The sequence below is a fragment of the Ptychodera flava genome, chromosome 11 (assembly GCF_041260155.1).
Source record: "Ptychodera flava strain L36383 chromosome 11, AS_Pfla_20210202, whole genome shotgun sequence".
Classification (NCBI taxonomy): Eukaryota; Metazoa; Hemichordata; class Enteropneusta; family Ptychoderidae; genus Ptychodera; species Ptychodera flava.
Genome location: NC_091938.1, coordinates 1,846,282 through 1,872,697, shown reverse-complemented (window position 1 = coordinate 1,872,697; position 26,416 = coordinate 1,846,282). Strand labels below are relative to the sequence as shown.

The 26,416-nt window shown below is 35.7% G+C and overlaps 1 protein-coding gene across 13 annotated transcripts in view; it reads left to right on the top strand.

Moving 5' to 3' along the window:
- Positions 1–25,774, top strand: part of LOC139143243 (epidermal growth factor receptor-like) — a 108,164-nt gene extending 82,390 nt beyond the window's left edge. For 6 of the 13 annotated variants that reach the window (XM_070713390.1, XM_070713393.1, XM_070713387.1 and 3 more), the window contains exons 8-28: positions 6,315–6,444; positions 6,753–6,917; positions 8,218–8,417; positions 8,851–8,983; positions 9,141–9,216; positions 9,934–10,076; positions 10,452–10,533; positions 11,013–11,096; positions 11,433–11,693; positions 16,195–16,478; positions 16,830–16,962; positions 17,657–17,677; positions 18,132–18,245; positions 18,418–18,516; positions 18,701–19,042; positions 19,312–19,534; positions 20,018–20,115; positions 20,543–20,746; positions 20,895–21,090; positions 21,709–21,828; positions 23,293–25,774. In XM_070713390.1, the coding sequence (XP_070569491.1) occupies positions 6,315–6,444; positions 6,753–6,917; positions 8,218–8,417; positions 8,851–8,983; positions 9,141–9,216; positions 9,934–10,076; positions 10,452–10,533; positions 11,013–11,096; positions 11,433–11,693; positions 16,195–16,478; positions 16,830–16,962; positions 17,657–17,677; positions 18,132–18,245; positions 18,418–18,516; positions 18,701–19,042; positions 19,312–19,534; positions 20,018–20,115; positions 20,543–20,746; positions 20,895–21,090; positions 21,709–21,828; positions 23,293–23,744 (3,560 nt within the window). In that variant the 3' untranslated portion in view covers positions 23,745–25,774. The remainder of the gene's footprint in view (positions 1–6,314; positions 6,445–6,752; positions 6,918–8,217; positions 8,418–8,850; positions 8,984–9,140; positions 9,217–9,933; positions 10,077–10,451; positions 10,534–11,012; positions 11,097–11,432; positions 11,694–16,194; positions 16,479–16,829; positions 16,963–17,656; positions 17,678–18,131; positions 18,246–18,417; positions 18,517–18,700; positions 19,043–19,311; positions 19,535–20,017; positions 20,116–20,542; positions 20,747–20,894; positions 21,091–21,708; positions 21,829–23,292) is intronic. The other 7 variants (XM_070713399.1, XM_070713395.1, XM_070713398.1 and 4 more) reach the window with 3 other exon arrangements.
- Positions 25,775–26,416: the final 642 nt, after the last annotated feature.

The window sequence follows — 26,416 nt, the reverse complement described above, 5'->3', positions numbered from 1 at the left end:
CCTTGTAAAATTCAGTCGTTAATTCTGTTGATTCAAGACTCATAATCTCTTTGCTATTAAAATATATTGTATTCTCAATACTTGAGTATATAGACTCTACAAATAGCGTTGATTTCCATCCTGCTGTCAGCTGATTCATTGCGTTTTATCACTCCCATCAAATTCATCATTTATAATGAAGATAATTTCCTCAAGTGAACAGTGAAACGGACATTTGTTCAGCTGCTTGTGGGATTTCACAGATACATGATGAAAAATCGCCAGATATCTGAGGCTTATCCAAAACTTGATATATTTACATTCAGGATGGATTTTGGCCCTTCATTTACGCCATCTAAAATGCTCTGCTACGCTTTTGTTGATCTCATGAGGAGAAGTAGTTTAGCCATTAAATTAAGGCAACCTCTGTTCATTATTTATGAGATTAGGAAACTGTCAACTTCAAGAACTGTGACTGTTTTGAACAAATTAATATTAATTAGTTAATCAACTCATTACTTCAAGAATGTCTTTTTGAATTTCATCAGCTCTCTGAGTCTCATATTTGATAATTACTTTATCTCAAGGATTGTTATTGTTCATTGTCCATATGGAGATAATCATCAAAATTGATGTCATTAAGGTAGAGAGTTTCCTTTTCGGTATTATTTTCGTAGTTGTTTCACTGCGGGAGAGTTGTCTGGAATATACAGATTAAACTGTCAGCAGACGTAATGAATTGATGTACTCCTGCTTACTTGTCAGTTTCTCAGAGCGGCTGAGCACGTCACCATCTGTCCGATTACACATCCTCTACCTGCGTGCCCACACACTGAGCTGTAGCAATATCCGTAACAAAATGCAAAGATTACCAACCCACCCACACTGCTTCTTAACACACCCCACTCCCCCACATATCATCTTTGTATTGCCAGTCCTCTCCACATACCTACATGTTATCTGAGCATAATCGAGCTAAATAATTATAAACTCAAAAAAATGAGAGCATCAAAATTTGTAAAGCATTATTTCAAATTCTAATTATTAACCAATCAAACAAACAAAGGCTTTGGCAACATTAAGGGATGGCATGTTGAAAGATTCAGTTCTACTGAACACAAATTGGTTTTTTATATCACATTTTTTGAAGTTGTCATCTCTGGACTGAGTGTTAATAATAGAGTAACCTTTAGCAACAAAAATGTTGTCTGAAAAAGTGATACTATAAATCAGGCACCAGTAACATCAGAGATGCATAAAAATGACGCCTTTAGTCTGATAGTTTGTAACATTAGACACTAATTAGCACTTGTAATCTCCTGAATGACAAAAACATCGTCAAGTTAACAAGAACAACAGATGATTTGTACATCAGAAATTTTAATGTTCGTCCTATCCTTCAATATCGGTGTGATGAGAATTAAAAAAATATATAATTAGCTCTTATAGAAGATTATGTTATGAAATATACCCAGTGGTCTATATTTATAGCATTGTAAGTCCAGTGTGATTATTGGACCACAGGCAAGCATTAGTGCATCAGAGTATATGTAACATGTATACATACACATACACACACACACACACATGGATGGATAGATGGAAGTAGAGTTTGGCAAATTAACATGCATGAGGCACAATGTAGTGATGCTGGCTTTTCATTACAAGCATGGACACCTTGCAAGGTGTTTGTCAAGATGTCTGTAAAGTATTGATTATTTCCAAACGAACAACTCGCTGAGTGTACACATGTCAATCTTCAACTGTCTAAGCCATTGATCATCTCAGTAAACATGTAATATGAGCAAAATTGATGTCCTTCGCTGTAATAGTTTTAAGGCTGAGAAAGTCGATGTGCATGTGAAACTTACACCAAGAATTTGTACAGCAGACTGGCTGTTAGGTTTCAAACCATTTGCTGTTGTCACTGTCATGACAGGACATGAATTGTATAGAAGGAGACTCCAGAAACAACAATAAACTGATGATTGATGTGAAAATCTGTAAATACAAATTATTAGCTTTGCTGCACAATTCATTATCTACAGTGTTTAATGTTATTATTGTTGGCTGCTAACATCATCACCAAAATTTAATTTTCAACAACATTATTTTGGAAATACACACTTTCAGGATGTGGCCATTTTAGCTTGGTTTTGAGAGTAGAATTAGAAAAGGTGTTTTACAGATGAGACAAAAATGTAGAAGCATATCAAAAGTTCCGCAAATTGAGACTATGCTGGAACTTTAGAGAATTTCCTATTTCAGAATTTATCGTCTCAGTGTACTGTAAAGGAGCACTTTACTCAGAACATCAGATCATGTCATTTTGAAGAAAGCAAAAATCTCTTTAATCATGAAGATTTTGCTGTAGGGGGTTTGTGAGATTAAAAGATCAAAGTGAACAATATGCAATATTAAAGCTTATCAAAATATGAAATAAAATATTAAAGACCATTCATTGATGAAGTCCCAGTTATACACACACATGTATACATTACAATCTTCTTTTGCTTTCGGCAGCTCTGTGTGTAAAAAATGAAAAGCAGAATTCATAATTTTTTATGTAGACAGACCTTGAGTTGTAGCAGGATAGGATTGCTTTCATTGGTCATCTTCAGTCTGATAAAAATTTGATGGAAAGATACTGATGGTTTCACCAGACTGTGTGTACGTTGCTGTTCTCAATAAGTGTTAGGGGGTATCAGATCTCAACATTTAATTTTAATCAGACTGGGGTGTCTTATAATCTTAGCAAGGCTCAGAATGAGAATTAGTTTCAGGAGGTTGCTTGGCAGTATTAAGATCTTTTCTGACGGTCAGGGCTATGGCCGTGTGAGAAATTTGAGTCTGTATATGGTGTGATGAGAATTGCAGTCTTTTCAATACTACACTAACCCAGGTCATAGTCGTAACCTGGGGAACACCATAAAACTTAGTACCTCATTTCTGTAACTATTACCAGATTCAATTTACATTTAGAGGAATAGAATTTATTTCCATGTTTAAATCGGAAATCATGTATGTAATGTTATGAGCTGTTACTTTAGATTGAATGACCCTACACCCTCCGGGGGGGCTTTGTGTTGAGGTATGATGGCAAGAAGGGGTTGGGCTTTGATAAATTATGTGGGCAGGTTTTGATCCAGTCGGTAAGTCACATAGTTGAGGGATGTGGAGTGACCCAATGGTACGCCACAACTTGAGGTTCACTGTGTCTTGTGTCTGTCAGTATCTATTAGAGTGAAGCCTGCTATCTTTTACATGTTAATGAGAAGTCACCGCTGTTCCTTAGTAAAACTACATAATGCAATGACATGGTCTACTAGCTCATTTATGCAAGTTTTATAATTATAAGAAAATGGTTGTGCAATGCTAAACTGGGACCCTGAATTTTTAGGAGTTTCTTTTTTATGAAAAGGTGCATATGTCTAGGTAAACACCATAATCATTCAAATGACATAAAGATGTTTGGTCTTTAGTATTTTGTATTTTGAATTGGTATCCAAAGTTATGTGATAGTCTCCTAATAGAAAACAATGAAAAAAGACTGAAATCAAAAAAGAGCTGTTTTGATGAAATGAAATGATTAGAATGAACAGCTTTAAAATTATTGGAACAGTCTGAATATGATTTTATTGTTTCCGTGAAAATTGTGTGAACTCCGTAAAAATTGAAAACAGGAAAGAGCTGATTTGATCAAAGATAATCAAGGATACTGGCATCTGAGATAAATTAGAATAGCCTTGTGAAACTGTTTCTGTTTTGTTTTTCAAGAAATATGCGTACATCTTCTGTAAACAACAATGCCAGTCAGTTAGACTGTATTCCCACGGGTGGCATTATGCAGGCTCTTGTGTGGTCAACTTAAGTGTTGTGCCAAGATTATATGAAAGTAGAAAATGAAGTTGAAAATAATGATTTGTAAGATGAGAAACACTTATGAAAAACTTAAAGAGTCTGTTGACGTTTATGTTGTGTGTGAAGCATTTGATGAGCCAACAGTGTATATGCAAAGTCTGTGACGTCATTCAGATCAAATTAATGGAAAAAAATTCTGCATGAGTGATAGGTTTCTGTAAGTAGTCTCAAAGTTACCGCCACTGTGACTGAAGATAATAAACTGAATAGACGTGACTAGTAACTGCAATTTATAGGCGGCCGTGAATGTGACATATATTAGCTGTGCTTTAAGATAAATATTTACGAGTGAAATAAAAGTGACAGTGCTGTGGCAGAATTCACAATTTACAAGATTGTCTGATATTAATGAAATGTTGATTCAGTATCCCCATAGAAATTAAAAAAAGTACTGATGTTTGAAAGTCGATCACGGATGATATCCTGACCAATCTGTCATTTCAAAGGCCTCAAAGAGGATATTAGCCATGGCCCTGTTCTCTTGTTTGATCTGTTTATTTTTATTCTAACATTGATACGAACACCAAGTGTAGCTTTTAAAGAGATGTGATGTGTCATGGTCAGGCCATGACCTAGATTCTCAGATAGATGGCCAATATACATGAGTAGTTTGAAGTAAGGCCTTATGGTCCCCAAGGGGCTGTCTGTGCCAGTGCATCATGGGAAATGCAATCTTAAGTGCCACAGTTCATATCAAAGGTGAGGTGTAACAATTAGTTGGAATTCATACCTCATATGCTTTTTCCGTCCTAGTCAAGAAAACCACAATCACCGACAATCAAATGTATGCTTTAGCAAATGCAATATATATTATGACTGGAAATTATCCCTGGTTAAAGCTAATGAAATCTGAAGCTGAAAGATTATTTACTTGTGGTTGACAATATTCTCCATAAGTGATGCCGTTTTCAATTTGTATCAGTAATGTGTAGGATCGTTTCACAGGTTGACCCATGTCAAAGGTCATAGAGGTCAAAGTGAATGACACAATATTCTGTTAACAATGATACCTTTATTACCATCACACACTTAAGATGGCAATGGTCTACATGGAGTGCCTGTATTTCTGTTTTGTAGTTGCAAATGTCAAGTTGTAATCCCTCGATGTTATTCAAACAAGATTGACAAATAGCCAATTATGACGGATAGCTCTGTTGACGTACTTTCTTTGGGTTAGAATGTGACAGATGATTTGCTGAGAGGTTGAACACACAGAGTCTGATGGATTAGACCTGTCAAAGAGTAAATCAAAGTAAACACAAGCCAAATCAATTCAAATCTCAGCATTTGATTGTCTCTGTTCTGCTGGGAATAAACTGTTAGTAAACCTGGAGACAAAGATATTGCTTGAGCCTCATCCCATTGTAATTGCAAATGGAATTTGAAGATCAAACGGACTGAAAAAGGTGACATGATAGCAAATGACTTTATGTAATTTTGGCATATGTACTCAGTTAATGAGCCTGTGATTTCTGATGATACAGAACTTTTTAACGAGATGCTGACTGATAATGAAATTAAAGTTCACTGAACGGGAAAATTATATTAGCAGACACCTTTCAATTAAGTTAGAGTAATTTACTGAATAAATCACATGGTTTATTTGCTTTTTGACCTGTCAATTCTGAGATACATCGCTCTCAGGCTTACAACATATTTGAAGGTAACGTTATTAAAAGAAAAGCTTGCATGTGAGCGTAATACTATTTATTTTGACTTTCGATGAAAAAGGACATGTAAACCGTTAGAGAGCTCTGTACAGTGAACTGTGATCAATCACTGTCGTCAATCCAGTGACAGTATATTCCCTCTGTCTCCTAACAAACATTTTGAACCCATACACCAAAGTCCTGAGTTTCCTGTAGGTGACAGGTGTATCAGTCAATGACCTCTGACCTAACCACTGAAAGCTCAACATCTGTGCACAAGTGAGACTTTTGTGTTCTTAATTAATTGGAAACCATACAAGGAATTTTCAACATAACTTAATTAAAAAGTTAAGAAATTTAAAATATTGAGGCTTGATTCTTCCATGGTTATTCTGAGCTTATTATTGGATTCATAAAATAGAAAAGTAAAGTAATGCTGCAACGCATATTGATGTGAAAAAAACATGAACATTTCTCATGATGAAACATATTGGTATGTATTTCATCTTGCTGCTTTCGCTGCAGTAGATAATTTCAGCATCATCACACAATGGTTGAGTTTTCAAAATTAGCAATTTTAAAAAAATGTTTTTATGCCAAAAAGTTTTCACCATGAATGAGAAAATGTAGAATTCAACAATGTAAGACTGTGTTCTTCATGTGGTGTGTAGTCCAGACTTCTACTCAGTATCAACTAAGCATTTTTCATCTTCATGTATGTAAGTTTGAGACTAACTGAAGCTGCCCGTGTGCATCTGTTTGCAGCTTGTATTGGTTTTAACAATGACGAATTGGATACGCCGTATGACCAGATAGATGAGCGTAATATCCACATGTTTCAGAATTGCACCGTTATCGATGGAAGTCTGGTAATAACACCAAGCACCTTTGATGGGTGAGTTTCTATAATCTTAAAATGTGTTTTTTCCTGTGAGCCCAAACCATAAAAAATATATTCTGAGATCCAGCACCAACAATATCCTGTTTTACTTTTATCAAACAGATACACTCCTCGTTGATATCTCAAAACTGAATAAGCCTTTGAAAGATTTTGAATTCTTCTGATTGAATATTGTGAAGTTATAATATACAGTTACAAATCTTTATTAATATTATTATTATTATTATTATTATTATTATTATTATTATTACAATATGTAAGATTTTTTAAGTTAATAAATTTTAATTTTCTTATTGTTTCAGTGATCCATACTATGGTGTCATCGGCATAAGGCGTGAAGAGCTGGATGTCCTCAAGACTGTCAGAGAAGTAACGGGCTATGTCAATATTTTCCATTCTGGTGCACAACAGCTAGATCTGTCATTTTTGGAGAATTTAGAGATAATTCAAGGCCGTGATCTCTATGAGTAAGGAACCTTCCATAATAAATGTTTTGCAAACTCCCATGATGAAATTTCAAAAAGATTTACTTTTATATGTAGTGATGATTTCAATAGCAATTCTTGATATATCTGATTTGATAGATACGAGATAAGAAAATACTAAAATCTTGTTTCTTTGTGAAGGAGTTTTTTTTGTGAAATTTTCCGATGATAAAATGTTCACGGTGACATGGTTATACACAGTGGTACTAGTGAGCTATAATAACATTAGGCAGGAGAATTTTAATCCAACTAAATATTAGCAAAACTTAGAAAATTCATTTTGTGTGTATTTTTCATGGCCAATTTTATTGTCACTTATCAGTAACATGCCAGAAATTGTTTTGACTTTTGCTGTATTGTCCTTTTCGTTGGGGAAAAGGTGTCTAAAGCTAGCAGATAAAGTTCAAAAATTAAAAGAGGATGTTTGTAAACTCAAAAGGTCAGTTTAGGATTGTAAAATTGGTTATCACATCACGCTCATCAACATATATGGCAGACTCTTTTCAATATTCCCATCATGCAAAGCGGTATAATCAGCTCAGCATCATACCACTGTGAAACCATGTTTGCCAATTGTTACCATCACTTGCCAAGTTGCCAGTGTTGTCAGCCGTTTGACAACTTTGTCAATCATACTTTGTCAATCTCTTATCAGGACTCCTGGTAAAATAAAAAAGGCAAAGTTGTCAAACAGTAGAATAGTTCAATAAATGTAAATATGTAGTAAATTTGTATAGAAATCCTGCAACTATGCCAGTTGAGTAGAAAATATCCAGTGATTTTTTTGTCATTCTGTCTTGGCATTCTTGCACTCTCCATTTTTCAGTGTAGATTTCAAACTTTTCGGTTGAAAACAATTAGTATTGTGAGCAAAATTATTGGTGAAAATCTCAGACACTTACATATATATCATCGCTCTGATTATGCTAATGCCAGTCGCTTTTAGAGAATGAATCATTCCTATCAATTCATAAACATGCAGTAACTACACATTTTACAGTTGACTGAAGTGTTCACGTCTGTGTGTATGTGTCTGTGAGAGAGAGAGAGAGAGAGAGAGAGAGAGAGAGAGAGAGAGAGAGAGTGTGTAGTATGTGTAAGCGTATGGATGTATATATTATGTGCATCAGCATCCCAGTGTGCTGTGCTGTGATTGCTCACATATGTGGATTTCGTGATTTAATTTCAGAGATCCAGTGAATTCACAATCCAATATGGCCGCCAGACCGCCATTTTGTTCCAGTTTTTTCATGTAATTGTGTTTTGTGATTTTGTCGAGCAGAGGGTATGCCTTGAACATTATGGGAACAACACTCCGATCACTTGGAATGGTTTCCCTCAGGAAGATCAGCATGGGAAACGTCTTCATACAACACAATTCGTATCTGTGCTATGTTACCTCTGCTATGTTTGATGACATCTTGGAAAACACCAACATCCAGAAAGCAAATGTAAAGAGAAACAGAAACCGCACTACATGTGGTAAGTAGCCATACTATCTCCCTGGAGGGTTCTAGTTTCTGGCAATTGGATGTGATTTCGTCTAAAACATTGAGACATACTGAATATGTAACAGTGTAATTTGAAAGAAGCCTCAATATGGCTTTGTTTCTAAACAGAGATATTGACATTGTAACATTGGTAGCTAGGATGTAGGAATGGAATAATTGATCATGTGATGAGGATGTGAATGGTATGACTGATCATGTAACATCCCATTTTGATATTTGAGTAAAACTGTGTATGCTTTGAAAGAAAGCAAGCTTCGTAGATTTTAATACAGGTTTGAATGAAAACTATCAGCTCTGAAATCAAATTCAGTTTGTATTCTGAGCATGAAATTCATGAGCGTTTGAGTATTTGTGTACTGCCTTGAATACTTCACTTAGTGCTTGTTATATTCAAATCAACGCAGAAAATGAAGGCGCTGTTTGTCATGAAGAGTGTACATCCACTGGATGCTGGGGTCCCAGAGCTGATGAATGTATCGAGTGCAAGAACTACAAACTTGGAGACCAATGTGTTAAAGAATGTGACCTTGAGAATGAGTAAGTTCACTGCAAATTTATTCTGAAATTTCACAGTGATGGCATAAATTTGAAATAAGATGATACTGTTTAGAAGTTTTCGGTCAATCATCAATAACTGGGTTTCGTTGCAATTTTTTAATCAGTACATTTTTTGTTCTTTCAATGTTTGTTCCAGGCAATACTTGGTGTCTGAAATTGATAGAGAATGTGGTCTGTGCCATCCAGAGTGTCTTGGTTCATGTAGTGGACCAGTAAGTAATGTGTTTGTGTTTTCCAAAGATTCAAATCAAAACAGAAATGCTGTGAAATTGATGTCTCATAGTAGCAGTTGAAACATACCTGGTGTCTTTATTTCCATTTTGCCATTGAGAAGTGAATCTCCTTCTGCAAGCCACCTTTTCCAGTGTCATGCTGTGTCTGCTTCCAATATCATGCTGTGTCTGTTTTCCTTTCAATGCTTTTGGAGTAAGTGAATGTTTCACTGTTCTTGTTTCTTGAGAAAATCAAAAACGTAAGTCTTCTGTTCTGCAACCAATTTGAATATTGAATATCAGTAAATGGCAGGTGATTTGTTTGTTCTCTAATCTAGGGTTACTCCTGATGTTTATCAGTGATTATGAAAAAAAACAGTTTCTCCACCAAAAGTTGGTGCAAAAGTTTGAAATATTCTTTTTTGAGGATCATGTTACCATGACTGGTTTGTTCATAATTAAATTCATTTATACATTCATTACATCGTAGGTCATAATTCATGCAATGAATAAACCAATCCATAATAATAATAATAATAATAATAATTATAAGTCTACCACCACTACTTTGATAATAATGTGTAAAGTGCATCAAAGTGTGTTTCATGATGCCAAAATTAATATGCTTCTTGATATGATCTTGAAATAAATTTACAAAAAATAAACATATGTGGAAATGCCCAGTAACAATGGATTTATTTTTCTGTATTTCAACAGGGAGCTGACAATTGCACCAGCTGTAAGCACTTTCAAGACGGACCATTTTGTAAAGAAGAATGTCCCGTAACGAAATACGGAGATGAAAATGACCTTTGTCAAGAATGTCATGCTAATTGTAAACTGGAGGGAGAAACCATAGGGTACGTATCCAGAAAGTATTTCTTTTGGTGTACTGTGAAGCCTACGCTTTCTCCTCCAGCAAAACAAACGGCTATGTCATTGTACTGTGAAGCCTAGGCTTTCTCCTCCAGCAAAACAAACGGCTATGTCATTGTACTGTGAAGCCTAGGCTTTCTCCTCCAGCAAAACAAACGGCTATTTCTTTTGGTGTACTGTGAAGCCTACGCTTTCTCCTCCAGCAAAACAAACGGCTATGTCATATGCCGAAAAAAGATATATTTGAATGAATGATCTCATTTTGCTGTCAAAAAGTGAGTGAAATGCATTGTGGGTGATGCTTTTGCAACTTTCTATGACATTATCTGTCGTTCATGTAAGTTGTTTTTTTGTTAAAGGTGCACGGGTCCAGAGAACAAAGTTGGTGATGGTGGATGTAAGTCATGTCACCAAGTCCTGCTTGATGAAAATGATAAACTGGTTAGTCTTTCTAATATCCTTTCCTACCCTGATGGAATTATCATAATAACATCAACTGATGTGTGATTTGTAGACATTGGACAATTTCATAGTAGCTTCAGAAAATACATATTGGTTAAAACGCAGTCACGTTGCTGTACTGTACATAAGATGTATTGCAAAGTAAAATGCAGGGAAGTGCTGGAGACTAAACATTGCAGTAGTAGCAGAGGTTCCTCTGTTTATAAAAGTCCATAAAATATTAGTCTTTTTTTACTGAGTCATATTGGGAGAAGAGAGCTCTATTTGGTACTTGACTTGGCTTCTTCACCCCACCTCTCTGCAAACAGGTCCATACCGGTACTTACCATTGTGAGTATTTCACCAAACCACAATGTCCAATAAACCACATTGTTGAAAAGGTGAATAAACTGTTTGCTTGGTTCACTGATCAGAAAAGTGATTCTCATCTCCTCACTGAGTGGATTTATTTTTTTCAGATTCGCTGTTTAGAGGCTGACACAGAGTGTCCGGACAGGCACTTCAAAAGGATGCATTTAGTTGGTCCCTATGCAGACACACTGGTAAGTTGATCTTTAGTCAAGAATTGAAATCAGCATTTGTGAATCAGGGAATTTCATGGAAAAAATCTGATTGTTTTATATTGTATAATAAGTGGCAAGATAGTAGAATTTCAATTGTAAAGATACTCTTTCAGTTTTTTGAATATTGGTCATTATTTCTTGATGGCTGGTTTTTCTCTTCAAAAGCTAAGTTTGTCATCTCACAAAACTTTTCACCTTTCTGGATGGTTTTTCAGAAGAAGAGCGAAATGATATGAGTTATACATGTGATTTGATCTGTCACTGTTTGTTTAATGTAACATAAACTCATCTGTATTATCACTTTATAATACATAGGTATGTCAAGCATGTCATGATGAGTGCATATCGTGTACAGATAAGGGGCCGTATAGTTGCACCGAGTGCCGTCACTACAAGCAAGGTGGCATATGCATCCCAGAATGCGTCAGTAACTATTACGCAGATGAAAACAAAATATGTCAGAAGTGCAATGCAGAATGCCGTGGTGGTTGCCATGGCGACAACCCAACCCAGTGTGCAGAGTGTCTTAACTATCAAATACCAACAATCGATGAAAAACAAGGCATCAACACCACCGTAAGTATTATTCTATTATTCAATTTTGTTTTAATTTATCTAATGCAAGTGAATTAAAGTGAATATTCAAGTTGAAAAAGTCACTTTTATATAGGACTTACCAGGATAGCAAATAAACTGGTAAGAGAAAAGGGAATGCGAGTTGTACTGATGTAAGATGCAATGAATACCAGTTACTATGGTGATATCTCTCTACCTTTACAAGATCAGGAGCATGGTTATGATGGAAGCGGCATTTTTAATCATTTTTACGCTCCCATATATGCATATGTATATATGCAAATGGGAGGTATTCGTATAAGGTGGAAAAATGGCGTCTGTGTGTATGTATGTAAGTATGTATGTATGTCTGTTAGTCCGTCCGGATCAAAAACTCCTAAACCGTAGCACCTACTGTCCTAGTATTTGGTGTACAGGTGCACCTAGGGTGGAGATGTGAATTTGTTCAAATGAACATGTCAGTGCCAAAAATATGCAAATGAGGGGGAAAAAAGGAAAAATCCTACAAATGGCTAAAACTCAGTAAGCATTGGTCAGATTTGGTTGAAACTGGGTATGCAGATTTCTTTAGGTATTCTAAATTATGTGTGCAAAAATTGGGATGAAATTTGCATGTTTGTATTTTTAGGGTATTTTTTCCGTTTTTAGTCAAAAAATCTTGTTCTCTGAAATCGCTCGTCTGAATGCTATGAAACCTAATATTCATGTTCCTCGGAATGACCTCAGTCATGCTTGTACAAATTGTATTGATATTGTCATATTTGTAATTTTGGGGCAATTTTCCCAATTTTTGATAACAATTTTTTAATCCAAAACTGCTGATTTGATAGCTTTGATACATGTATTTGGTATACAGGTATTTAAGATTAATCTTAATATAATGTATTGAAGGTATGTTGAAACTGGCAATTTTTTTTTATTTTTGGGGCAATTTTTGCCTTTTTTGGTCAAAAAATTTTTCCCCAAAAACTTCTAATCTGGTAGCTTTGATATCTAGTTTACAGGTTCCTAGGGTTTATGTTGATTAGATATATTTAAAATTAGGATGAAATCTGCAATTTTGTATTTTGGGGGGCAATTTTTCTCATTTTTGGTCAAAAAATTGTTTCTCAAAATTTACCAGTCTGATTGCTTTGATATTTAGTAAACCGGTCCTTAGGGTTTTTGTTAATAAGATATATTGAAATTAAGTTGAAATCCGGATTTTCAATTTTTGGACAACTTTGCGAAACTTTCAGTTTTACTTGGATATCTTTCATTTTGTATTTTTAAGATTTTTTTGGTAATTTTATACCTACTGGAACTACATGTAAGAGTATATAATGTGGTGATTTAGTAAGCATTTGATATAGTAAACTGTATTTGGTGTTGAAATGCGGTAAAAAAATTCTGGCAGATTTTGAAAAAATTCCAAACAAATGCCAATAAAAAATTCAGCCAGAGAAGGTTTGACAAAAAAGAAAAGGTGAGAGAGTGGGGAAAAAAGAATGTACAATGGATCGGATAAAAAAGATAATGTACCTCATCGATCTTCCAGACACCATCCCTTATCAAATGGTCCATCCCAATGTATTTTTGTGCACAATTAACCATGCAGTGTATTTTAGTTTACAATGTAAGATGTCAAGTAAGGATTTGAAAGGAATAGTCAAGTTCACCACAGTTTAACTTTATCTCTTGTGTCATCATCCTTGTGTAATTGGTTTGTAAGTTGTTCCAGATGTGGATGTACCAGCTGTTCTGGAAGAAAACAATGTTTATTTTTTCCTTTAGGGTTTCTGAGTTGATGATTGTATGTTGAAATTTCTCCATGTATCTGGTGTATGGGCAAAGTGTAAACATTGGTTGCATGTTATGTATTTTAGTCTATGTCAAATATTGTAAATGAAAAATCAAGAACATTTTACTGTGTGCTTGTAAAAGACAGGGTTCTCAAAAATTTTTGAAGTAGGCGGAAAATTCAGAAAAGTAGGCGGTTAGCTAATGTGTGCAACCAGGTTCCTGGGCGGGGGGGGGGGGGGGGGGGGGGGGGAAGAGATAGTTCTAAGCAATTTCAAGCATTCTTATACAGTGTATAAAAGGCTATTCCAACATACACACAGGAGGGAGGGTTTCAGGGAGGGGGTCCCCTCCCTGAAAGCAAGAAATTTTTAAATTTGAAGACATTTTGGAGTAATTTCATGCAGTATTGTACTGTATGAAAAACCATTTCAGCATGAGAGTGTTAAGGATTATTTTTAAAATTTGAAGACATTTTTGAGCAATTTCATGCATTCTTATACAGTGTATAAAAGGCTATTTCAACATACACAAAGGGGGAGGGTTTCAGGGACGGGGGTGGGCAAGAAATTTTTAAATTTGAAGACATTTTGGAGTAATTTTATGCATTCTTGTACAGTATTAAAGACCGTTTCAGCATACAGAATAATCATTATCATTGCCAATTACAACATGTTTTCAAGGGATAAAGTTTAAAAAAGTCAGAAAAATTAATTTGATATCACTCGGGCCTGTCAACTGATATCACTTGGGCCTGTCAACTACATTCAGTTGACAAGGATAATAGCAAAATTTCACCAGACTGTTGTGTAGAATTATGTTTAGCTCATGACTTGAACAAACATTTTGAAATAAATCATAGAATGGGGCTAGGGTTTTCAAAACCCAGGTAACGATCCGCTAGAATCCTGACCAGCCTGGCTGTACAAAGTGTTTTACTGATTTAAATACACTTGATTGAAGATACAGTAAAATCAAAGACTTAAATGAATTATAGGAACACAATTTTCAGTGATTTTAATTCACTGTACTAATTTCACAATAAAACGAATCCGCGAGCTGATTATTGATTTTTTGCTGATGTTGAATATAATTGAAAAAGAGAGCTAAATTTCAGTGTTCATGTTTGATAAAACCTCAAAACTATAAACGACACTGAACGCCAGCCTGTACTACACTGGTAGTCAATTGTAACACAGTACACACAACGCGATATCGGTCGACCTGAAATTTGACACTGTGATCGACGTAGCGTTTCAAAAGTACGAAAAGTGAGACCAAGTAATTTTTTGTTTATTTAGATTTGACCTAAACCTCCCATAACCAACAGACAAAGTCACAAAATCAAAGTTTTCAAGCGTCGACTTTCTCTTCCGCGATGCACACAACCACAGCCCTCCACAAAGCGCGATGTCGATCGACTTGAGTTGAATATTGACATCGTGATCGACCATGGATAGATTGACGTGGCGTTTCGAAAGTATGAACAGTGAGACTCAGTAAGTTGTGGTCGCTTTAGATTTGATCAAAAACCTACCAAACCCATCAGACTAGGCCCTACTCTTACGCAGAAAACCAAAGCTCTCAAGCGTCGACTTTCTCTTCCGCGTTTGAGCGAAACAAAGTCGGCTTCATTCGGAAATGGTCGGCTATTCGCGGGCATAACGTAATTGTATATAGTCAATTTCGGCTATACCCGATGTGAACGTCGGAATAATTCGGGCTGTGATCGGGCGAGCGAGGTTGACCTCGAGAGCGATGCCCAGTGTATAGTACAACACGTTCGCTGATCGCGGTACTATAGCAACAAGTTCACGCCGCTAAATTGCTAGACTACATATAGCCACATCGGCACTTCTGAAATATTATCTGCGGCTTGCAAGACCACCTAAAAAATCTAATTATTGTTATCAAAACCAGAATTTCCGGGCCAGAGAGCGAAACAGTGCTGTAAAGTAGCCGGCCAAAATACGAAAGTAGCCGGTCAATTTGGCCGGCATCCGGCTAAAAATGAACACGCTGAAAAGATAACATATTTGTCAATACATAAACTGCCTTGCAGATTGATTGTCTTAAATATTATCACAGAAGTAGAAAAGGAAAAAGAACTAATCAAATTGCTGTAACATATTCACTCTCAGTGCCTGTATAGGCCTATACTTAACTATTTTATCATTACATTCAGCTGTTTGTTATATCTTTATCACTCTCCATTGGCCAAGGCATACTTGGGGTCAATGTCATCACCCTGTGCCAGTCTGTGTATGTCAGTCTGTCTGTATATGTATGTCCATGTTTCATACAATTGTTGACTTGTTTTGATAACTATATGGGAGCGAACAGTGATGTTGTCACTATTTTTCTTTTGTCTGTTAAAAAAGTTTCATATGCCACCCCACTAAATGATATCTTAATATCTGATATTCAACTTCTAAACACAGCCTGTATGTGCATAATGAGCAATGTTATGTTGACAACTGAATATTAGCCCAGTTTAGAATTTATTTATCAGCAATAACATTGTATCTTTTACACAATAGATTTACTTGGTAAAGGCCAGTATTTGGTATTGAATATTGTAACGGAAGAAGAAAATGTACGAGGTTCAAGATAACAAATAATAAAGTTTTTATCAAAAGTTCCATCTATCGCCCCTTCTACATTATATTTGTCCTGATTTATTTTATATATGACCCTTATTTATATTTTCATGTGTTTTCAGTTCTGTGTGTCAGAATGCCCATTTGACAAGCCATACGTCATGGATGATAATGTATGTGTCAGCAACTGTACTGGAAACACATTCGCCAATACCAAGAATATCTGCCAGGGTTGTCATGATGAATGTTTAGATGGTTGCCATGATGAGAGAAGGTCAAGTTGCTTCGCCTGCAAAAACTTCCGCACCCAGAGTGGGGAGTGTGTGAAATCTTGCCGTACAGGCCAGGAAATCGAGCAAAGCGGAATTTGCAAAATCAAGGCTGAACCTATAGCACAGGGTCCACGGTATGCTTATCTTATGCAGTTCATTTCCATATAAATCATTTACACTTCAGTCTGAGACTTTTTACTTGAATTATGTTATATTTTCAGTCATACGATTTTCGTCTTTGACCTTTGACCTTTTGTTGGACTCATATTGATGTTTCAATCATTGCAATATTATTTGTTATTCTTTGCAGTAACTAACAAATTGGAGGAAAAAATGATATCATGTCACACTTCTCAACATGACATAAAGCTCTCTCTTGTGACAGAAGTGAATATAGTTGCCAAATTGGAAGAACAATGCATGAACACCTTTATTCTATGTTGATACATGCTCACTCTATCTAATTGTATTTCCCTTTGTCTAAGGGCCGACAGTACTCCTATCATTGTGGGCTGTGTGGTTGGAGTTGCACTCATTCTGGCAATCATCATCTTCATAGTTTGGTACTTCAGACGACAACGACAACTGGAAGATGCCAGGAATTGCTACTTAGACTATGTAAGCTAAATTTCTATATAAAAAAACAAACAAACAAACAGCAAAAGAAATAACAACCATCTACCAAGCATGTGTTTGTCAGAGTTTCTAAATGTGTGTGATTGTTCTAGTTGCATGACTGTTTGATCATTGTGTGCATTGTATGACAGAACCTTAGATAATATATTATTATTATTATTATTACTATTACTATTATATTTCAGTAGCCCTTAATTGTTGTTCTTGATTTGGTAGTGATTGGTACAATAATGTTCTCATTCAAATTTGGTAAAAAGCTTTTGTTTTAAATTAAAATAAGCTAAAATCAACTGGTGATCGATATCTTTGTCTGTACCTAGGTGAAGTCATCACTTATACAGTAACTGTGATTTGTTGTTTAATCGTCAGAAGCAACACACCTCTGCGTTGTCTTGGATGCATTTTAATGACAATATTTGTTGATTCTACAGTGTAAAATATGAAGAAAATTGCCGTAAGACATCCATGTAGCAAGTAGTTCATCTGAATTAAAGTTACATGTATGTAAGAAAGAATCAAACAAACAAACAAAGAATCTTGAATGTTTTGCTAAAATTTGTCAGACATATTAGGGTATTTCATGTTCATGACAGTTGTATATGTTGTTATTTTGTCATTGTGTGAACTAATCAGGTTCTGTTTTTTGTTTGCTTTTGCTTTGCATGTGTGTCTCTAGCCGATGGAAAAGTTTACTGAGGTAATTAGCAAATGTACTCACTCTCAAATATCTAACAGGCATACTTTGAAATAGAGTATAGACTGCTGTTCCACAATGAATGTTTGATTTACACAGTATGGAAACAAGCAATAATATTATACTTATGCAAATGACATTTTGTGCACTCGGAAAATTTTCTTCGCAATAAAAGTCTTTTCACACATGCATGATTGTCAAATGATGCTGCACTGTATTTATCAACTGACAGTATTTTCATTTCCACTGAAAAATTTTCAGTGTCGATATTTGTATTACAGCAAATGTACAATGAGCAATCATTTTACATTTCCAATTTCTAGGTTTATGTAAATAAAATTGATGGGTTCCAGAAAGTAAAAACATTCTTTCAAAAAAAAAAAAATCATTTTAAATGGCAAAAAATCTAAAAAGGTTTCGTGTCTGAACATTTTTACATGATTTCTTTCCACCACAGCCTCTCACACCAAGTGGTGCCGCTCCAAATCAAGCTTTTCTCCGAATCATCAAAGAGACAGAATTGAAAAAGGGTGGGGTACTTGGCTCTGGTGCCTTTGGAACAGTGTACAAGGTAAGATGCTTGGCTGTCTTGCATTATTTCCAGTACAGTGTGTGTACTACATGTACTATTTTATCATCTTAGAGAAAACTTAAGAGGCACTCCTATGGATGTGAAAATACACTTGTTCAAATATCCTTTAAACAATGTTCTAATCATCCTCCTTGTCTTGCCATATCTCCAGGGTTTATGGCTGCCGGAGGGTGATAAAGTTCGCATTCCTGTCGCAATCAAAGTTATCAGGGAAGGCATTTCAAACAAAGCTAACCAAGAACTCCTTGAGGTAAGACTTAAGACATTTTTTACCTGTTAATAAAGTAAGTACGTATCAAAGAAGTTTGAATTCCTTCTCAATGTGTCTGGGATACACCTGTAAGTGACATATAGTGTCTGTTTCATTGCATTTTGAAAATTGCCATTTACGTGAATATGGACTGAAATTTTTTATGTTGTTTCTATGGTTACAGGAAGCCTATGTTATGGCAACAGTGAACCATGATCATCTTGTGCGGTTGCTGTGTGTCTGCATGTCACAAAAGATGATGTTGATCACCCAGCTTATGCCACTTGGAGCATTACTGGACTACATACGGGAACACAAGAACAAAGTGAGTTCTCAGCATCTCCTAAATTGGTGTACTCAGATTGCCAAAGGTATGGTGTACCTGGAAGAGCATCGGTTAGTCCATCGTGATCTGGCAGCAAGGAATGTACTGGTGGAAAGCCCTACAAAAGTAAAAATTACTGACTTTGGACTGGCAAAATTCATAGAAATTAATGAAGAGGAATACAAAGCTGAGGGTGGAAAGGTGAGTTACAGTTAGAAGTCATTATTCAATGAGGAAAGGCAAATATTGGAATATTGACTCTCAAGGCAATATGATTAATATTCACCCATATGAGGTAAATATTTAAATTGATTTTAGTTAAGGAATCAATATTAACAGTGAAAAAGTATCAAATCATACAAAACATTGGACGAACAGTCTGAACTCAATTTTCCGTACCTGATGTAAAAATATTTTGAGATGATTCATGGCACATTTCATCACCAATCAATCATTCTGTCTGCCTTCAGATGCCCATCAAATGGTTAGCATTGGAGTGTATAACTCACAGAAGGTTTACTCATCAAAGTGATGTTTGGAGTTTTGGAGTCACTGCATGGGAACTCATGACGTTTGGTGGCAAACCTTACGAAGGAGTCAAAGCCCGAGATGTTCCTGAATTGCTTGAGATTGGAGAACGTCTTCCACAGCCTCAGATATGCACAATTGATGTGTATATGATAATGTTGAAATGTAAGTGACAAGATTCAGATAAATTTTTACTCTGAATGTAAAATACACCTCTTGGATAATTTGAATGCTCAAATTTTACAATTTTTTCCCCTCTTGTGTAGTCTTACTTTGAAGCTCATGGAGTGAATGAAATTTTCAGTGTCTTGTTTTGTGAAATCTAAATGTAATTTTCTTCAAAGAGTTAACACAGGATAGAATGGCCATTTGAACTTCAAATATTGATAAATAGTTGGGCTGTCATCCCTCTAATGTCAAACTTTACATTGTGACTCATCATTTTCAGTCTTGATCATGAAAGAGAATGGTTAAAAGTTTCCTTGGGGATAGTTTGAATGAAAGGTTAAAACTGTTTTAATTAGTGTATTACCTTAACACTGTAGTTTCTGTTTTGAGGGTTTCATTTTTATTTCCCCCCCCCCCCAATTTTTGATGAAGAAGAGTTTTTGCAAAAAAGCTGAAATTGCATCTCGAATCTTTTCACAGGTTGGATGTTGGATGCAGACAGCAGACCAACATTCAGAGAATTAGTTGAAGATTTCACTAAGATGGCAAGAGATCCTCAGCGTTATCTAGTGATTGAGGTATGTCATGCTGACCTCTTGTATGCTTCAAAGTAAATTGCTGTCACGTTGCTAAACTCAGAGAATGTCAACACTGATTCGTGTCTTGAAACTTCTTAGACACTCCACCTTTCCACTTCTAAACTTCAGTCCAGACTCAATGCTTACGAGTCATATTCAAACCAATGAACAGGAATGCTTTTGATCAGGCTACAACCGCTAAAGAAGCTTTGTATCTGAAAGTGTGACTAGTTTACAGGAACTTTATGGAGTTGACATGCAGCATTGCTGATATTTGAATGGAAGATTGGTGACCATTTACTGCAGTTTGTTTTCATTCAAAGTATTTTGCAAAATTGTAGGGAGTAAAAAACAGAGTGTAATAGAGCCACATTGCAGGAATTCACTTGTTTATGTGTTTATGTGTTTATGTGTTTGTTTTGTTTAGAATGATGGGAAAGAGCCACTGCCTAGCCCTTCAAGGACAGAGTTCTACCGGAGTCTGCTTCCGGATGAGGGTCCAGATTTGTTGATGGATGCAGAAGACTACCTGCAACCTGTCAGCACATTTAGTGGAAGTAGTGGAAGTGATGGCCTTGGTTCCGCAGGATATCCTACAACCTATGCACCCATGTCAAGTCACTCACCACCGGTAAGTCACTACACTCTGACCACTGACCACTGACTGACCACCACTCTCCTCTCTTTTTTCATGACAGAATTTTGTAATGCATTTCAAATGTTGTTTTAATTTTAGACTCGTTGTAGTAATGACAGTCTATATCTTATGTATTCATTAGCCAAGAATTCCGGATACTGGTATGTATGGCTATAATGACAGGCATGTCCCAGGTGTGAATGGAGCTGAAGGCGGAGAAGACATAGGCAGTCCAAAACACCCCATGCAAGATAAACTCAATTCTCCGAGAAAGAAAGAAGATAGTATTCGATACAGCACTGATCCGTTAATCTTGAAACAGGCACAGAAACAAAGAGGTAAGGGATCATGTGACACTCACATGACCTACTTAGCACCAATCAGAGTTTGTCTAATGAATGTGAACAACATGTGATGTGTATCATTCAACCGAAATGTAATTGTCTGTTGTGTTTATCATCAGGGTATGCCATGTTTGATGCATGTTTATTGTATTATGTATGTCAGTTACTTCATGTTATCATTTCCTGTTCTTCGCTGTTATTGTTCAAGTACAACTGTCTGTGTGCAATTCCCTGTGGAGGTCCAAAAATCATTGTCTGTTTGCTCCTCCCTGTGGATGTTTGAAAACCATCGTCCATGTGCATCTCCTGTCAAAAACTGCTTTCATGTTGTGTTGCATGTTGTGTTGTGCTTTTTTGGAGTCAACGTCTACCATGGATTTTAAAACATGAAAGTACCGGGCATGACATATACTTACAGACCATTTATCTTGCAAACAGTGCATGTAAACAAGCTGTAGTTTGGACATATTTTTGAGAGGGAAAAATGCATGGCTACAGAAGATGAGAACACAGTGGGACTGTGATAAGAACTATAGGAAATTTTGCATGGCTTATTTCTTTGAGATTATATTGTCATGATTGTGTATTTTCTGTTAATTTTCAAATGCACAGTATATGTACCTCATCAACCAGAGCAGGAGGAGTATATCTCTCCTTCCCCAACTACTCCCATCAAGAAACCATCAGGTCCCAAATACAGGAACTTAAATGAATATCCACCTACCAACCCAGGTGAGATTCAGAGTGGAAACGTAGAATTATCACAAAACATACAAGACATGTGAAAGGAAATGTCATTCCACAAAACAGCCATCTGTCATGTTAAAATAGTTCTGTTATCCCATGGAATATTTGTCAAGTTAAATTTCAAACTTCTTCTCACTCACTCTCATTACTTCTTTCATTTCCCGTATTTTGGATCGTAATTGATCATTGGTCAAAAAAAAGATATGAGAATCCTCGCTGAAGTTCTAATAATAAGATGCTAGTAGAAAACATGTGAGGTGAACAGTCGTAAAATTTGAAAGGTGTGAGCTTCTTAATTTAAGATGGCTCATTGATAGTCATTTCTAAAATCTAAAGTTATATTTAATACTGCTCACTTTACCAACCTGATCATATTTCCTACACTTACACACACCGACCATTCATAGATTTAATTAAAGCATCAACATTATGAAACAAATAACATAATCCATAATTCATTTGGAGTATAATGTATCCAATACTTTTTGCCAAGGTTGGGAGGGGTCAAATGGTCCTTTTCATCTGTCACTGTCATTTTATGGTTAGCAGAGATAATTTCAGTTGTCCTGATAGGATAAACCAATACGGTGTTCCTTAAATGTAGAATTCCTTCAGAGATTTACAATCTGTCTAACATGAAACCCTTGCTGCATTTCTCAAAGAACTGCATGTAGTGCATGCTGAATAATAACTTGATGTCTTTGGAAAAACGACTGTCTTTGTCATTTCTGATGCTCCTCTGAACTCTTTTTGCTGACTTCTGTTGCTTTTGTGTGTCGTGTGTCTTTCAAAGCTCTTTTTATCCCCTTTGTACCGTAAGTCAAGAATTGTTTGCTGTCCTTTGAGTTATTGACACTAACACAGCCTTGTTGCCAGTGGTTATGTGACTCTGTTGAAGTATAAGTATTAATGAATTTTTTACATTGCTGTAAGATTAGATTGTATCAGCATTTTGTCTTGACACAGGACCAAGGTGCACTTGCTGAGCACTCTGCAAAGCAGTATGCTTTCTATTTTTGTTCTGTTCTTCCTGTTTTTTGATAAGATCTATCGCTTCAAAGATGAATGAAAGTGTCAATATCTTGAGAAATGGCATCCTTGCTTCAAAGTAAAGACGTAAAGATGCTCTGCACATTTATCTATTTGAACGGCATTTTTCATCACCACTGCAACTTTTCTTTCTCTTTTCACAAGAAGCTGGTAGAATAGACATTATTATTTACCAACTACTCAACAGTTTTGCAAAAATACAGGAGTATGATATTTTGTGTCACCTTGAGATACAGTTGTCAACTAGATTTTGTGACCTCTGGCCTCTGACCTGCATGCTGTTTGCAGTGTGACGTTTGACATTTCTGTTTTACTTCATGTGACATGCATGCAAAGTTTAGAGAGTTTTCCAAATGAATCATCTCATCTGATTCCAATCCTTGTGTTTTTTTCCTGTAGAATATTTTGAGCCTCAAGAGGACTTTGATGAACACGACAATGGAAACCCCACCTACTCACAGGTCGTTCATAGAACGGCAATGGACAATCCTGAATATCACCACTTCAGTAAAGACAATGAAACAGCAACTCACCCACTGTTGGGGAACTCTTCGCCTGTTGAAATGTTTCCCAACGGAGGCAAGAAGGCTTCAGATAGACTTTTACAAACTCCCAATCACCATACCGGGAATGGAGTAGTGCCAAGTGTTCCATCTTTGAATGCCAGTTTAAACTCTTTACCGGGAAGCAGGCAATCTCTGAACAAAAGTATGAACAATAGCTTCCTTTCGCTCTCACAAGCCGGAAGTGAAGAGTACTTGTCAGATCACGAATATATTAATGAAGTGCCTCTTCGAAAACCACCAGGCTTGCATATTCCTGGAAGTACATCCACAAATACCACAGTTTAAGGAAACCTGCATGGTTCACCTGGGATTACAGAATTGGTGCCCTTCTGTGAAGGATTTCAAACAAAAAGTGAATAATGCTTTTCTGCTTTGTAATCTGAACTGCAGTTCATTTGCATGTTCAATTTATCGAGGTGCATTGGACATGGTTTCTGTTGGATTCGGGAGGTGTTAAAATTTTTTTCTTGGGACAGATCTCCAGACGCTTCATTTGAGATGGACAATAATAATTTGAAACTGTTCTCTGCATGCACATTTCAGATATATAGAGATCTACAGTAAGCCATGCCATTGGAGGGACAGTGGAAGGCGTATTTCATTGAAATGGGAGGGAAATTTAATTAAGTGATCCTTATAAAACAATTTTTCAGAATATGTATGTAAACAAAAAAAATGATTCCAAGGGTCGTGAAATTTTTCATATATATATATGTGTTTATGTGTCTTAATGAAAAATGAATGGGTAAATATTGACAAGACGCCATGGCTTGCATCTAGGAGTGTGCTTTTATTTAATGGCCAAAAGATGTTGCGATTAGAGTTTTGAAATTAATGTTATACTGATTTAGTTGTTTAAAATGTCAGTGTTGTCATTCCTATGATGATTTGCTCTTTCAAAACAATGGAAGACGTTTGGAAGGGTAACACGTTAATTTAGTAGGTACCTGTTTTCTTAAAATGATTAATGAACATCTTTCCTGCACATTCAGTGAGAGATACTAATATTAAAAGTTGAATTTTATTTACTTTCTGTCGTCTCACATTCATCTTTTGCAATGGGCTGCTGGCAGTTTAGAAGGTGATGTTTTCAAATGGCAAGTGTAGTTCCACTACGTAATGGTGCTTACAGATTTTTCTTCAAGTCTGTGTGTCCTGTCTGAATTACAGTCTGTGTATCCTTCTGTTGCAAATTAATAATACTGTATGTATTCCATACAGCAAGTAATTTTTTATCTCTCCAATGTAGTTGACAGATATTGTATTAAGAGAAACGGACGGAAGAATAATTTTTTAATTGTGAATATATAGATCTTTTTTAAAGAATAATAAATCGCAAAATATATATTGTAAATTTGTAGATTTTAACGCAAAATTTTTGGAAGACAGACGATGAAAGATGTGTGGAGATCTTTGTTTCATGAGATTTGCATCCCCACCCTTCTTGGTCAAACATTTTGTTGTTTTCTGTTTTGTTTTTCCAGTGTAAGTTTCCTGTAAATGTTTATTTGTGTCGGATTTATCAAAATTCAACACGAATTTTTTTGCGACATCTGCACAAGGCAACAATACCGTATGGCATTCTACTACTGTTTAATATCCTTGTAGATTGTAATTATTGCTTGACATAAAATTTATCGTCAACATTTTAGACTTTCAAAATTTTTCAAAGCTGGGATCAACAATATTCCTGGACCAAATGTAACTTTTAAATCTTGTAACACACATGAAAACAGTAAGCCTAGAACAATATTTTAGTTTTGTGAAGTGTACTTTCTGTTAAGTTGTTTTACCCGTATTTTCAGAACCGTATGGCTGAAATAGTCGGGAGTACATAATTGTCATTTTGTTCAGTTGTGTATAAATCAGATAGGGTTTCAATATGTTACCTGCTACATCGGAAATTGTTGTTATTTTAGTATCTTACTGAGAATATTTATGTTGTTTTTGTCAGAAACACAAGGTAATTTTTTCACGTGCTGCAAGTTAACGTCAAGTAATAAAAAATTGTCCTGAGAGCTGTTTCAGTAGCAATGAACTCTCTATATGTAATTATCTTCCAGTGCCATTGTATGTAGTGCAGGTAGTGGTAGCAAATGATAGGACTTGAAAACAAGTCCATTGTACAGAATAGAGAAACAACTACATAGAACTAACCAAAAAGAATAATTATGCTGGCCTTTTAATCCCTCTTGCAAATCATGAGTTTTGATTCTTGTGTCTTTCAGTGTAGCGCATTTTTTATGAGATATTATAAGAAGATTTCCATGCTACATATTTTATTTACGAAATAAATATCCAAACTGTTTATTCAACTTAGATACCATGTGATTGCTTTTTCTTCATCACTACTCAGTATCTTGTAAAATTTGTTATCAGATGATGTTTATGTTCGTCAAGGACTTTTTCATAATTCCCTATTAACACTGCCATCCGCATTGCCAACACTAACAAAACAAGCATCAAAAAAATTCATCCCACTTGAATTTAAAAAAAAAATTAAAAATTGACTAAAAAAAATCAAGAAAAAAACAACACAAACTAGGATACTAGATGTATTTGTTTTGAATTGGTAGGTTGTGTCTTTTTAGTTCCCCAAAATGCCAGACATTTTGATCTTATGTCCAAACATTTCTTGTCATGATGTTTGTTCGAGTCAGAATTTCCAATGCAAGAAAACTCTGTTACTTCTCACGTGCCAAAACATACAGATGAATTTGTACATGCATATGTATGCATGCTCACACACATACACACAAGGTGAATTACACACACTTGTAAAGATACACACAAAACTGAGATATGAGCAGCATTCCCATGTAGAGAAACTGGTGCAATTTTAGAGTAAAAACGCACTTCTGTAATGTTATATGCATTCTGATAAATGATCCCACTTTTTCCAGGAGAATTAGAAAAAGACTTGTTGAGCTTGTAAACGTTTGATAAAATAGGTGTAC